This window comes from Bos indicus x Bos taurus, chromosome 27, assembly GCF_003369695.1.
Source record: "Bos indicus x Bos taurus breed Angus x Brahman F1 hybrid chromosome 27, Bos_hybrid_MaternalHap_v2.0, whole genome shotgun sequence".
In the NCBI taxonomy this organism is placed as follows: domain Eukaryota; kingdom Metazoa; phylum Chordata; class Mammalia; order Artiodactyla; family Bovidae; genus Bos; species Bos indicus x Bos taurus.
Window position 1 is genome coordinate 14,908,152 of NC_040102.1, and position 14,801 is coordinate 14,922,952.

At 47.8% G+C, this 14,801-nt stretch overlaps 2 protein-coding genes across 3 annotated transcripts in view; one reads left to right on the forward strand and one right to left on the reverse strand.

Annotated features, from left to right (window-relative positions):
* Positions 1-11,720, reverse strand: part of IRF2 (interferon regulatory factor 2) — an 83,686-nt gene extending 71,966 nt beyond the window's left edge. The window contains exon 1 of one of the 2 annotated variants that reach the window (XM_027530263.1): positions 11,523-11,720. The gene's annotated coding sequence lies outside the window, so the exon portion shown is untranslated. Of the gene's footprint in view, positions 1-11,117; positions 11,196-11,522 lie in introns of those variants that run through there. The other variant, XM_027530264.1, reaches the window with a different exon arrangement.
* Positions 11,061-14,464, forward strand: LOC113884934. The gene is made up of 3 exons (XM_027530040.1): positions 11,061-11,187; positions 11,834-12,280; positions 14,303-14,464. The coding sequence occupies exons 1-3, from the start codon at positions 11,061-11,063 to the stop codon at positions 14,431-14,433; spliced, it is 705 nt and encodes a 234-aa protein (XP_027385841.1). The 3' UTR covers positions 14,434-14,464.
* The last annotated feature ends 337 nt before the right edge of the window (positions 14,465-14,801 follow it).

The window sequence follows — 14,801 nt, forward strand, 5'->3', positions numbered from 1 at the left end:
CCCGGACAACCTGAGATGGTGCCGGGTGGTCCATGGAGGGGCAGACACCACAAGTCAGTTCTTTAACCTGAGGTCTCGGCCGCCCAGACCGAGGCTCCTCACTGCAGGGAACACACACCATCTGCCTGGCTCACTCAGTTCCAAGCTGAAGACCTCTCTACCTTTCTACACCTTCTCCCCACCCATGGAGTCAGCACTGAGTACACATCTGTAGAGTAAACGGCAACTGGATGAATGATCAAAATTGTCCATTCCTTCGTTTCAGGGTCCAGACTGACCCCATTGCCCAGACTGCAACCCGAATTGCACCTTGACTTTGAGAGAAAAAAAAAGACGATGCATTCAAAGCACATGTAAGAGAGGCAAATACATAAACCCTCTCCTATAATATTTTAAACTCACCCTGACTTCCTGAATCACCAGGAGAGCCACACCCCAAAGGGGAAATAGCAGTTCACCCACATTCCCTCCTGGGACCTTTGGACTTCGCTTCTATAACAGAGAGAAGAAAGGGGTGCCATCCGTGTCGGTCCTCAGGGCCACCGAGAGCACCCCAAGAACCCAGAGCATCCCCTGGGGCCACCAGCTTCTCATCTCATTTCTCTGTCCCCTCATCCCTGAGGACCTTGACATTCCAAGTCAGCTCAACAGTGCACACGAGTGAAGTTTTCCCATATGAACAAAATCCCAACATCCCCCCAAAGAGTCAATCAAGATTTACCTTCAGGATTATGATTTTAAAGTGAGATTATACTTTCCTGTTCTTCTGTCAGTTGCAAATCCCCAAACCTACTAGAATTCACTTAAAACTAATCTACAGTGTTTTCATTGGAAGAAAGCAATCAAGAAAGTTCTGACCCGCTGAGCAGCTGGGAATTTCTTTGCTGAAGGTTTGGTTTAGTCTTTATTTTTCTAGCTGCTGGCCCTGCTAACATGATTCAGTGAAGGTCGTATTTAATCTCACAGAGAAAAGCTACCTAAGCAGTTCTTAGGTAAGGCTTCAGGAAAATAAATTGCCTGAGCTCTGTGGCTATGTCTGTTGCTTCTCCCCAACAATTACAGTCAGAGCGTACAAATGAAAGCAACTGTTAAGATACCAGGGCTTGACTTCAAAAGAACTTCCCTGCCTGTAAGTTACGGGCTGAAAGTTTGTTAATAAAAAAGTTATTATTAATAACTAACCCACCAAGAAAGTAGCAGCTCCCAAATGTATACCTCTGGTTTCTCAGCAACGAAAGCTTATTTACATGTACCGGAAGGTATTACTATCAGCATTGGAACATAAATGTCAAAGGAATCGAGTGATAAGATTTCTGTAAAGGCCTTGGTCCAAAGGAGAAAACCAGGCCATTTTTTCCACCTTCTGGATATTGAACTCCTTAATACAAAGTGATAACTGCTAACGCAAAGTGACAAATCCCAGGGTTTCCGTGCTCCGTACATACACCACTGGGTTTGTAACACAAGAGAGATCTGGCCCATCCATCTTGAGCTGGAATCCAGGCTTCGGAGCTAACCTTCGCTCTCGGGCTGAAAATCAAATCAACAAATATTTACCCAGTGCTTACTGCATATCAAGCACGGGTGGGGAATGCAAGGAAATACGACACGATCCCAGGTCTCAGAAAACCTGGTCGGGGAGGTGTTGCAAACGGGAAAATCCAGGGAATCGACACTTTTCACAGCACTTCAAAAGGGTGGGAAATATTCAAGGTGTTTGGGACTATGGCCAAAGGAATGGCACCCACAGTGTGTTGCTTCTGAAGAGTTTCAGAGCATCTTATTATTTTAAGCTGATGAGAGGGGGTAGGGTTGGCGGGGGACCCACAGGGAGACGCAGTTATAACCAAATGAATACTCTAACTCTGCTTTTTTTTTTTCCTGGTTCTTTTAGATTGAGTCGCTGTATTACATCGTTTCCCTATATTTCTCTTCACAACTTGCTTCATTTCCTAGTCCTACACCGTCCAATATGGTAGCTACCAGCCATATGGCCGCGCCCGCTGCACGCTTGAAATGTGACCAGACTGAATTAAGATGTGCTGAAGGTACAAAAGATACAGTGGATTTTGCAGTCAGCATGAAAAAAAAGTAAGCAAATGATCTCATTAATAGTTTTATGTTAATTACATGTTGAAAGGATAATATTCTGGACACACTGGACTAAATAAGAGAGCATTAAAATTAACTTCACCTGCTTCTTTTGGGGCTTCCCATGTGGATCAGTGATAAAGAACCTGCCTGAAAATGCAGAAGATGCAGGAGACACAGGTTCAATCCTTGGATTGAGACGATCCCCTGGAGGAGGAAATGACAACCCACTCCAGTATTCTTGCTGGGAAAATTCCACGGCCAGAGAAGCCTGGTGGGCTGTAGTTCATGGGGTCCCAAAGAGTCGGATATGACTGAGTGTCTGAGCATGCGCTTCTTTTTACTTTTCTAATGTGGCTACTAGAACATTAAAAATTACACATGTGGCTCACATTCTATTTGTATTGGATAGTGTTGTCCTAATCAATATTCTTTTTTCTCAGCTGTGCTTTGGCATTCTGCCTCTAAACTCCTAATGGTTACACCCAACCCCAGTTTCATAACACATCCAGAAAAACCTCTCCCATGTCTATAAAGGAATCAAAACTATTCTAAAAATTTTTTCCAGACACAAATTCCAGATTTGGAGGCTTCTTCAGTTATGGAAAGTCAGAAAGTCTCAATCACACTCCGATTGAGACACACAGAGACTCAATCCCATTTAGAGTCTCCCCATGGAGAATCCCATGGGGATGTGTAAAGTTTGCTATGTGGGGAAAATAAAACCTCCAGGATTTCAGGGCTCCTGTGAAATAGCCAAGCCACCTGTGATACAGGAACCAACAAGGTATAAAGACAGTGTATATAAGACAGGGCAGGTTGCATTCACTTCCCCTCAAAACGTTTTACTCTTCACCTACCACAGGAACTGGCTCTGGAGCCATTTGTCTAAACTAACTGCTCTGCTCCAGAAGGATAATCAAACTTCTCTAGTCTTCTTAAGAGGGCCAAATGGTTACAGCCTTGACTAGGTTCCTGGGTGAAGTTTGCAGGGTCTCAGGAGGCCCTACCTCTCTAAGCATGTACATTTCAAAAGGGGCAAAGCCATGACCTCACGGACACCTGTAGTTGGTAAGAGCCTTACGTTCCAAAAGGTGAGGACGTTGACTCAGAAGAGGAAAGGAGCAGAGGAAGTTTCCGTGGAATAGGAAACGGTAACCCCCTCCAGTTATCCTTGCCTGGGAAATCCCATGGACAGGGAAGCCTGGTGGGCTACAATCCATGGGGTCGCAAAGAGTCAGACATGACTGAGTGACTGAGCACGCACACAATCTCTCTCTCTACCCACACGCCTCCCCCCCACCCCGGACCATTGGCAGCGGAGAGGGATGGTCATTCTGATGTCGTCTATGGAAGGTAATCCACACCCAGGTTCCATCTGTTTTCAATGGTATCACTTCAAGGTCTAGGTATGGGAGGCCAACACCGTAGCATCTCTCTGGCTGCTGACCTGGTTGTAAAGATCAAGAAAGAACTCTTGCCTCCTACCCCCATCAGGTGCTTCTGTCATATACACAGAGGACGTATCTGTGAAGCGGGTAACATCTCAGACCCTCCACAGTTGCTGATAAAACAATGTGTCCCAACCTCCCAAAGGAACCATCAATCTCGGTATCTTGAAGCCGTAAGAGCTGAAACAGGACAAGGGCATATCTAGGCACTCACTGGCTGGGAAAGCTCTGATTCTACAGCCTGGCTCTGTACATCAAGGCAGAGAGGGGCTGGGAATGGCCAAGCTCATGAACAACACCCTCCTTAGCAACATCCGATTTACTTGTCCTCATCCACATTTACCAGAGGTGAGGTTTGAGGGGACACTTCAGAGTCGTCTTGAGTATATTTTTCTGGTTGTAAGAGTAATTGTGTTGTTGTATTAAATTTGGGGGAGAAAGCCAAACATCCATAAGCACACCATCCAAATGTTTCCTTCCATTTTTTTTTTAATGATGTATATACACACACGTTTTAAAAATAAAATTAAGGTCACAGTTGAAAATCCTCTTTTTCTCCATTCAACATACACCCCAAATACCTTCCCATCATTAAATGCAAAAGCATGAATTTTATCAGCTATCTGTACTCAGGGCCTGGTGCACTGTAACTCATTTAAATGTACTCCTATTGTTGGGGATTTAGGGTGTTTCCGAGTTCTCACTACAACAGAAGCGAACAGTAAACATCCCTGTACATAAATCTTTGTTCTGCTTCTGGTTACTTCACATCTGTAGGTTCCTAGAAGTGGGATTACTGGAACAGAGAGTTCAACATTTTTAAGACATTAAGTGTACACCACCTAACTGTATTCCATAAAGTTTATTTCAAAGTACAATACCCCAGCTACAGTACCAAGTGCTTAGTTTCCAAACTACAGTGCCCGCAGTACCAGCGATGGTATCATAGCTCAGTCTTAACCCTGTGCCGATTCTCTTTCCTGGACTCCCTACTTACCTCCTACAACCTGGAAAAAATAAAAGAGCAGCAAGGAAGACGAGCATGGGGGAGGGGACAGCTTAAGGGCTATGACAGTATTGCTGATCCATTTCATCAACATGTATCTTCTTCGAGGTGGCTGTGGTTGCCTCTAAAGGTAACTGAGTTTGAGTCTTAAGGCCTCAGGTCAGGCCACCAATTCCTCCATCCTCTCTGGCTCCAATACCACCTCTGACGTGGTTTCAACCATGCCCAAAGGGTGACCACTCACAGCCTCCTGTTTACTTGTCTAAAGTTGGCCATACCTAGTAATTTGATCCCCCAGGGGAAAAAAAAAAAAAAAGGCCAATCTCCAAAGTTAGAAGTGGAGGGTCCTCTAGCATTTCAACTTGTTCTGCATTTACTATCAATTAACTACCAGCTTGACTCTTTACTTGCAAAACGTCTCAATGACATTTGTGGCAGACACAAAGTCTACCTGTCTGACTCCCTTTTCAGTCTCTCTCACTCAGCAATTCAAGAGGCAATATTCTACCCCACACCTTCGTCTCTTTTCTCATCACCTCATTCCCTCGACTGTCACGTTCCCCACTCACACTCTACCACCCCCCACACCCACTGACACCCTAATCAGGTGCCAGGACGCTCTCGTCCATCACTGTCCTTGTTCTCATCACCTTCAATCATTTTAGGGTAAGGAGCACAGGAAAAGCTCTTCAAAAGTAACACCTTAGATATGACTTGAAACATGTATGTAGCTTCTCCTCATTCAAAACATCAACCTCATGTCAGGGGAAAGTCCGCTGGATTCTAAGCTCATGGGGCCAGGAGCGCGTCTTCTATTTAGAAGGTATTTCTTTGGCTCCTACAAAATCCTGACATCTGCAAGCTCAAAAAGAATAGATGAAATGGGAAGCTGTCTTTCCTTTGATCACATTAGGTGTATATCAAATGCTCTTACAGACGGCAACAGATTGCTAAGGATGCTGGAAAAGAAATTATTCATGAAACTGACAGAGAAACTGCTTAACTCTCAAAAATGCTTAATCAAAACTGGACCAGCTTTTATCACGCAGAATTCTAAAGCAAGGTATTTTGTTGAACTAAATTGGCCTTGCCCCCGAGATAAAAATGCTTAGCACCAGAAAGAACACAGCCTTCTCGTCTCTTAAGTGTGGGGCTACAAGGTGTGCGCACAGGGCATGGGACACACAGAGCTGTTTTTTGCTTGACTCGTGTTCTTTCCTACTTATTAAAGCTGAATACTAAACCGATAAAGGGGAATATAAGCCAAAACAGAAACAAACAACAAACAAACCCATGACTCTGTGACCTTCCTAGAGAGAGACAGACTCATGAAACACAATCCTCCTGGGCTTGTTCAGAGCAGAAAATTCAAAATATCACAACCGTACTACAGATCCCATTTCTGTATGACAAGCAAGGTCAATGTGGCCAGAGTCAATGGGGAAGGGACCATAGAGTACCTATTCAAAGAGCTGCCTAAAAGGTGGCTAACAAGTTCCATCTGCTTGCTGTCCTGCATAGCCTGACCTGGGAGCCAACGAAAAAAAAAAAGAGATTCAGCCCTGAGAAGAGACCCTTGATTCAGTGGTTCTCTGCCTTTGCTCTGGCCCACATACCTGAGGGATAGGGATCCAGGACACCCTGGTCAATGTCAGAGGGCTACTCAGGGGTGGGGGGAGGGATTCTCAAAAAGGGAGAGACAAGGAGAGGAAAGGGCTTCAGTCTCAAATCTGAAGGTCTGGGTGGTTTCTAAAAGCCTCTTCCTCTCCATGATTCTGATACACATAAGTCCCATCCCTCAAAGATGATACTACCAAAGATGATAGAACCCCATTTTACAGATGAGAAAACTAAGGTCCAGAAAGAAGAAGTGAGTGAAGAGTTAACAAATGAGCTGAAAGTCAACACCAGGCCTCTGGGCTCTTTGAGTCCATGCACCTTCCACTATCCAGGGCCTTGGACATGTTGGCTGTCAACAGATATTTAATAAGCAAATGAAATAAGGACCCAACGTTTGCATTCATTTAACAAAATAATCCCCTCAGTTACTGCAATGGTTCATATCCTGGGGTCCCTGGACCCCCAGCAGAACTCAAAAGTTACTGATGGGGGGCAGAGGAAGACAGCAGCTGGTTTCAGAACCTCAGAAGGTCCAACAGGACTAACAGTGTACCTAAGGAATGGCTGCCCAAGCTGCCTCCAACATCGAGTTTCTCTGCTTCGGGCTGGAACTGGATCATCTAGATTTGCTGATGCTGGTTCTCAGGTCAACCATGATTTCTAACTGCAGTGTGCCTCTGAGGAATAAAAACAGGCCCATAAAGTCTTCCTAACTAAACACAATCTGTTTCAGAGGCTGTTTGTCCAAAGATGGAGCTGTTAAGATGGGAAATCATTTTAAAAGCATCTTTGGAGGAAAAACTGCTGGTGACTATGGGTCTTCTGGAGGGGTCACCACCCAGCCTCAGGTACCTGCAGACTTGATTTCCTGCCTGTGTATTGCCTTTGGTATTTTATATAAAATATTGGCTTTGGGTTTAAATCTGGATCCTATAGATAAGTTACCATTCTTTGCTGGAAAAAAAAAAAAAAATCAAGATTTAATCAAATCTCATCACTCCCTTTCTCACCAGCCACCCCCACTATGAGGGCCACTGCTTGACCCTGACTTGGGCATAAATTATAGCCAAATATTGATCACACTCAGGCCAAAAGTAGGGCACGAATGGGGTGAATAGGGACAGAGGCCCTAACTTCCAACCCCTGTGCTCAAAGGAACATGTGTCCCACACAGACCAAAAGAAGAACTGGCTTTATTGCTAAGAATAATGGACATTTCCCAGCAATGTATGTTATTTATATATACTCCTTTAAGTATTTTATATCTATTATAAACATATACTATCTATTACATTTATTTTCACATACGCTGTCACATATCATTTGCACATAGATAGTGTTAGGTACATAGTAAGCATCCAATAAATGCAAGTTAACTGACTCGCTTTAAGGATGTCATAGTGGGACTCCCCTAGTGGAGCAGTGGTTAGGACTCTGAGCTTCCACTGCAGGGGGTTCGGTTTCCATCCCTGCTTGGGAAACTATGATCCCACATGCCCCATGGTATGGCCAAAAATAATAAAGATGTTATAGCAAAAAGTAAAATCAGTTAAGAGCATATCCATTGTAACAGATAATGAAGAGTCTTCAGCAACGAGGAAGAAAATTCACACTAAAACACAATGAGCTTGGAAAGGATTTTTCTTGATATAAGGAGGGAAAATACACTGGTCCAATCATTTTTATTTCTATATCATTTGGTCTCCATGGACACCATCTAACTTTTGACAGAAAAACACTTACTAACAATATCAGATGTCTTGTTAAAGATTTTAATGCTCTATATAAAATAGTTATTCTGTATTTAATTCCTTACCATTCTCTATATTCTCTCAGAACAAGTAAAATCACTTCTTGCTGAAAATTCTCTAAAGGAAAGTCAGTGTTTAATCCACAGTCATGATTCCCTGATTTTAAAGTTAAGAATGCACGCGTGGTTAGTCGGTCAGTCCCATACGACTCTTTGCAACTCTATGGACTGTAGCCCCCCAGGTTCCTCTGTCCAGGGGATTGTCCAGGCAAGAATACTGGAGTGGGAAGTTAAGGAGAACCTGATAGAATTCTGAAGGTGAATGCCTTACGCATTTGTAGACTGCTGTAACTTACGCAACCTTCTTTCAAAACAGTATCTCATTTGTTCCCAAAAGCAACCCTATCAGATATTGATATCACCTTTCATAGAACTCACCCCTAAAGGTAATTACTGTATTTATTTTTTGGCTAGGCATTGTCAGCTCACCCACTAGAATGCAATTTCCCCAAAAGGTAAAGAAACTCCCTTCCTGATCTCAGTCAAAGCCCCAGAACCCAGCACAGTGTCGGGGGCATAGTGAATGTTCTATGAATACTTATTAAATGAATAAAGTCCCTTATCTGCATTAAGCCTTTTTCTGGTATGAAGCACGTAACAGAACCACGTCCCAGATATCCCATTTAGAGTTCACTGGTCTGTTCAGTATCAAAAGGAAAGTTTCATCAAAGTGCTCTAAAAACAACGAAGCTTATATGCCATGACACCAAGAATAAAAGAACAGTGTCCTTGGAGACATGAGAAAATTGATGCAGACCAAACTCCCCAATGTTAAATGCCCAAAGTTTTAAAGTTTCCACTACTAAGTTCAAACATCTTGAACTAGCTTTGGTATACTGAATATTTGCCTAATAAAGGATACGGGAAAGCAGAGGAAGAGAGAGACTGGGTCATGGTTCATGGAGCTGTCAGGACTTCGGTTCACCATAATCGGTCTCCAATTTAGCCACAAACCCTTACTTTGGATTATCATGACACTTTAACAGGTAAGTAAGTCTGAAGTGTGCAGAATTATCTCTAACTTTTGAAGGACAAAAGAAAAAAAACCCAACTCATTGAGAATGAAAAATGTAGATGTTTAATATTAAGAAGCAGTTACAAATCAGAATAGACAAGAACTTGGATCCAGGAGGCCAAAATCTAACTTCTTAACACAACAGGCTGTTATAAATTATAACCATTCACTAATTATAGTGAAATTCTGGACTTTGCCCCATCAATCAATACATTTTCCAAGGTATTAAAAAATACCAAATGAAATCCTCAATATTCCAGCTACTGAAGTTTTCTTAGAAAACACAAGTTTTTTCAGGATTTTGTCCTTTCCCTCTCCGAAAAAGGAGTGATGGGGTGGGGAGAGAAAATCCTGAGTGCGGGTGCATGAATGGACCTTCCAGGTCGTGGCAAGGAGCTTGCATCTGCCTAACGTCAAGACCATCTACCTTCCCTTCCAGATTGTCGCCAGGCCCTTCTCTGTACCTGCCCTTAAGCACCAAAAAGCAAAGCGCACGCTGCTGAGTCCTCAATGTTATCTGCAGTCGGTCTGAAAACTCATAAACGAATGCAGGCTTGACAGCAACTTTGGTGATTCCTGAAAATCCACAACAGGAAATAAAACTCTCCTCCACCCTCCCTCGCCATTCATCAAAAGCAGACCGAGTCACAGCGACGGGGAGGCCGGTGGCAGAGGGAAGATGCCAGCACTCCTCTGAACAGAGGACCGGGCGCATTACCGTTGCCCACACTGGAGGGAGGAGGCAGGAGAGGGAGGAAGCGGGGAAAATGTCCCCAAGTTCCAAACACTATCCTTTAGTGGCAAAGACGACCGAAAACCACGCCGCCAGTACGTGGCCACCTCCACTGCCAGTGCCAAGGGTCACATTTACAGCGATGACCAGGGGTCCCGCCGACACCGGCTGACCTCGGCGCCTCGCCAGGTGCCCGGAAGGCTGTTTATGCGCCCGGCTCAGGCTGCCTGCCTCCTTTCCGCTTCTTCCCCTCTAAAGGGGTAAGGGGGTGAGGGCGCAGCCCCACGCAGCCACACCTGGGGCCCAAACTGAGATGCCGGTGCGTCCTGGGGGGGAGGTGGGGGGAGGTGAGCTGCGTCCTGAAACCCTTCCAACTTGCAAAAGACTGCCCGACCCCTCTCAGAGCCGGCTCCCTGGCACAGCGAGCGGCCGGGCGCCACGATGGGCCGCGGCGGGCATCGCTTGGTGGGCGAGCCCGGCCCGCGAGGCGGAAAGGAAGTGGCGGCCACGGCTTTGCACCAACCACGTTCGGCCGGCTGGCGAATGCCACTCTGCGCCCCGAGCGGGGTCGGAGGGCGCGGGGCGGGCACTCGCGTCCCCACCCCGCCGCCGCCCGCGCCCCGGAACCCCCAGGGGACGCCGGCACCCCCAGCCCCGGGCCTGCCAGCGGGGCGCCGCTCGGTCCCCAGAGGCTCCCCGCCCCCACCTTGCCCGCTCCGTAGCCGAGGCGGGTCAGGCCGAGCGCGCGAGGCCGGCCCGGGGGGCGCCCGCGGGGACCCGGAGGCGCCCGGCGCTAGGCCGCGGCCCGGACCGCTGACCCCTCCCGGGACTCGCCGCCCGAGCCCCACCACCTCCAGCCCCGCGCGGGGACAAGTGCAGCGACAAAGCCCCAGGGCCAGGCCAGACACTGGCCGGCGGGAAGGAGGACGCCGCGTCCCTCCCGGGCGGTGGCGGCAGCGGCCCAGCCCCCAGGAAGCCGGGCGCGCCGGCCAGGCCCCGCGCGCAGCCCCGATCGGAGCCCGCCCGCCCGGCCCCCGGCCCCCGGCACCCGATGCCCGCGACCCTTCCCCGAGCCCCGAGGGTGGGCGAGCCCCGGGGACCGCCCCCGGCGCCCCATCAAGTTTCCTTCGGCCGCGGCGGGAGGCGCCTCTCCCGGCCCGGGCGCGGGGCGCAGGCTGCGGGCGAACGGCGGGTTCCTGCCTATTTACGCCACAGGCTGCCTGGAGAGAGGCGCTGCCGCCGGGCGAAGAGAACGACCCGCTCCCGTCCTTCGGATCCGGTGGCGCCGGCATCTGTAAACACACACACACACACGCACACACATGCACGCGATCATGTTGTTTTTAAAAGGAGGCCCGACTCCAGCGGACCTGCTCCCCCACAAACACCACCTGGGGCGCAGGATCGCACAGAGCAGGTCTGTGTCCATGGAGCCAGCTCTCCGCATCTGCAAATCCAAAAGTGAAATTAAACCTCCACCAACCTCCTCCTCCTCCTCCTCCTCCTCCTCCTCCTCCTTGCAGCCTCAGCAGCAGCAGCAGCAGCAGCAGCAGCAGCAACCGAACCTGCTTCCCCTAAAACCAGATGATCCATAACAGCGCCGACTGTTCCTCCAAAAATCAGTATTAATATTTATGAACCTCAGCATTTTCCGTCTGCAAAACATCGTGTCAAACCATCAGGACGCGCGCGCACGCACACACACACATACATACACACATCCCCTCCAGTCCTAAACATGCCCTCGAGAAAAACACACACGCACAGTCCCGACTATTATTTGAAAAAAATGTTACCTCTCAGTGTGCTTTTTTCACGCTACCAATACAATTCCGCAAGGCTTAAGTGTTGCTAAGGTGTGTGAAATGGAAATGAAAGCCCGTCAGTTGAATAATCGCAGGAGCAAAACTAAAAGTTACTCCCCGGCTTGCCTGAGAACAGTCCAGATCGAAAGCAAAACAAGGAGAGGAAACTGCGAAGCGCCGAGGCTGGAAATCCCCCCGCCCCCCGCCCTCCCAGAGCCTGGCTCGCTCCCGCCCGCCCTCCGCGCTCCCCCCGCCCCCCCCCCACCCCGCTCCGCCCTCCTCCCTCCGCCCTTCCTCCCCAGTGTTTGTTTCAAGCTTGTGCAACCGGGAGGTGCAGGCGGGGGGAGGCCGCGAGCCTCCCGGCCAGGAGGTGCGGAAGTTCGCCGCCGCCGCCGTTCATTGGCGGGCAGCGCCGCTTTCATCATTTCTCAGAAAAGTCAATTTCATTTTCACTTCCCCACGTCGCGGCCGCGGGAGCAACAAGCGGCTGCTCGTGAGTGTGCTGCCCGCGCACCCGGGCGTTCAAACCACTCGAGCCGGGGGGTCCGGGGGCGGGGGGCTCCGGGGGCGCCAGCTTGGGCTCCAGGCGTCAGCTGGTTGGCGGCAGGCGGGGAAAGCAGGTACCCTACCGACTCCCCATACTAAAGGGCGACCCGAAGGTCGGAAAGGAGGGAGGAGGCTGGCGGCTCGTGGAAGCAACGCTCTTGCCATCCCGTCGGTGGGGCAGGTGTTTACAGCCTGTTTTCCGAGTGAGTAAAACTTCACTTTGTAACACTGCCCACTTCCAAGGAACACAAAGAGCAATGAACTGACAAGACAGCATTACTTAGATACTAGTGCACTACCTGGGCCAAGCGACGCGTCCTTAACCTTATTTAAACCCTTATCAGTAGCTGAGGGTGTAACCATTTGAGGGGCTGCTGTCGTCTGGGACCCTGTCTGGGGGCGATAAGGAAGGCCCTCCCCTAGAAGTTCCCTGCCTGCAGCTAAGATGGGCAAGGGTAAGAGCGGATTTTCCTGAAAGATGTCTCACTGTGGCTGGACCAGGAGACAAGTTTATACTGGAGTACTTCCAGCCAGGTTCCGATTTGGCCTCTTTAACTTACTACCTGGCATTCCCCAGTCAAGTTGCTTAACCTAAGGCCTCAGTCCTCAATGCCCTGAAATGGGGATGATTTAGAGAATGCAAGAGTGCTGCACCAGTTCCCTTCAAAGGGTGTTAGCTCAGACTAACACAGTTCACTTGGGACCTGTCACTTTGGGGTCCCTTGCTGTAAAATAGAGATTCTGACCTCGTTATACCTGTTCCTTCCCCCACATGCCTTTTCATTGGCCTTCTCCCAAATCTCTCTCCCCTCACACAGGAAGTCCATTCCTAGGAGGCCATAGCTACGTATGTGTAAACACTTAACCTAAAAACATAGCTCCAGCAGTCCTCTTTCACAGAAGTATTGAGCTTTACAGACGGGTAAAAGTATCTACGTACGCACATGTGGTGAGGAGAGGGGCGGGTTTAGGATTCTGCTTTGTGGCTGTGGTCCCAGAAATAGATCTGCCATATTCTGTTACTTTTTATCCCCTCTGATAGAATACTATTTGCTACAGTCACTCACTTTCTTATTTCATAAAGCAATGACTGTGATAGATGATTAGAGTAACTATATACAAACTCTGCAGAATTTTTGTCAGTCTTTACCCACCCTGTGGACCCCAAGTAAGAAACCCCGTGGTCCTTAATGTTTTCCTTCCTCCCAACACACCACCCATCATATGGACCTGTTGATACTGATTCCAGATATCTCTGACCCCACCCCCTCTCCCACCCCTCTGCATAGCTTCACTGAGTTATGGCAGTGGCCTGGGGACTAGGCTTCTGGCTCGAACTCGAACTCATCTGGGTTAACATCCAGGTTAAGCAGAAAATCAACTTCAGGTGAAGCACAATTCCAGTCCTAACCCCGCCCCTCAAAAATTTCTCCACGGCCCTCAGAATAAAGTCCATATTATTTTCAAGACATAAAAAGCCCGTTATAATCTGACATTAGACCTCTTTTCCAGCCTCATCTCCTGCTACTGTGCCCCACACCACTCCCTTGTCAAACCAGCTTCCATTCCTTTTTGTAAAACAACAGAGCCATCCTCTTGTTCGGCATTTTATCCTCTGTGTAGTGCCCAGCACAGAGGCTCTCAGCTACTTAGGAACTAATAGTCGTTTGCCCTTGGTTCTCAGAAAATATTGTAGACTTTATCAGAGTATTTTTAATAGAAATGTAATTGATATTTGTTGTGTAGAATACAGAAAAGTTGAAGGAAGACTATGACACCTGCAATTTTACCAATAAGGAATAGACCTGAAGATATTTTCATGTATGTCCTTTCAGTAATTTTTGTAAAGAACATTTTTGTTCAGCATCTCTGCATCATTTAATTATCGCCATAATACGGCCTGATGCCTATGTGACATCCTTCTGTCCTGTCATATTGCTTTGCTGGTTCCTCCTCTGCTGCCAGCCCCCTAAATTATGGTGTGCTGAGACAGTCTAGCCTCACCCCTCCTGTTCTCTCATTCTACATGCTTTTTCTTGGAGTGCTCTCACCTACACCCAAAGCTTTAGATATCACTATTTGGTGATAACTCCAAAATCCATACCTTCTGAGCTCTGGGTACATTTACCTTCTAGATTTTCCTTGGGTACAATAAATTATTTATGTCCCAACTAAACTCATAACACTCTCCCCAACCAACTTGTATTTGTTACTTCATTAACCAGCAGGAAATGGGGAAGCATCACCAACTCCCATCTTTCCTGAGTTCATGGAACTTCCTGGGACATGGGTAGCATTTCTAATTTCCAGGCCCATGAAATTAAAAGACGCTTACTCCTTGGAAGAAAAGTTATGACCAACCTACATAGCATATTGAAGAGCAGAGACATTACTTTGCCAACAAAGGTCCGTCTAGTCAAGGCTATGGTTTTTCCCGTGGTCATGTATGGGTGTGAGAGTTGGACTGTGAAGAAAGCTGAGCGCCGAAGAATTGATGCTTTGAACTGTGGTGCTGGAAAGACTCTTGAGAGTCCCTTGGACTGCAAGGAGATCCAACCAGTCCATTCTGAAGATCAGCCCTGGGATTTCTTTGGAAGGAATGATGCTAAAGCTGAAACTCCAGTACTTTGGCCACCTGATGCGAAGAGTTGACTCATTGGAAAAGACTCTGATGCTGGGAGGGATTGGGGGCAGGGGGAGAAGGGGACGCCAGAGGATGAGATG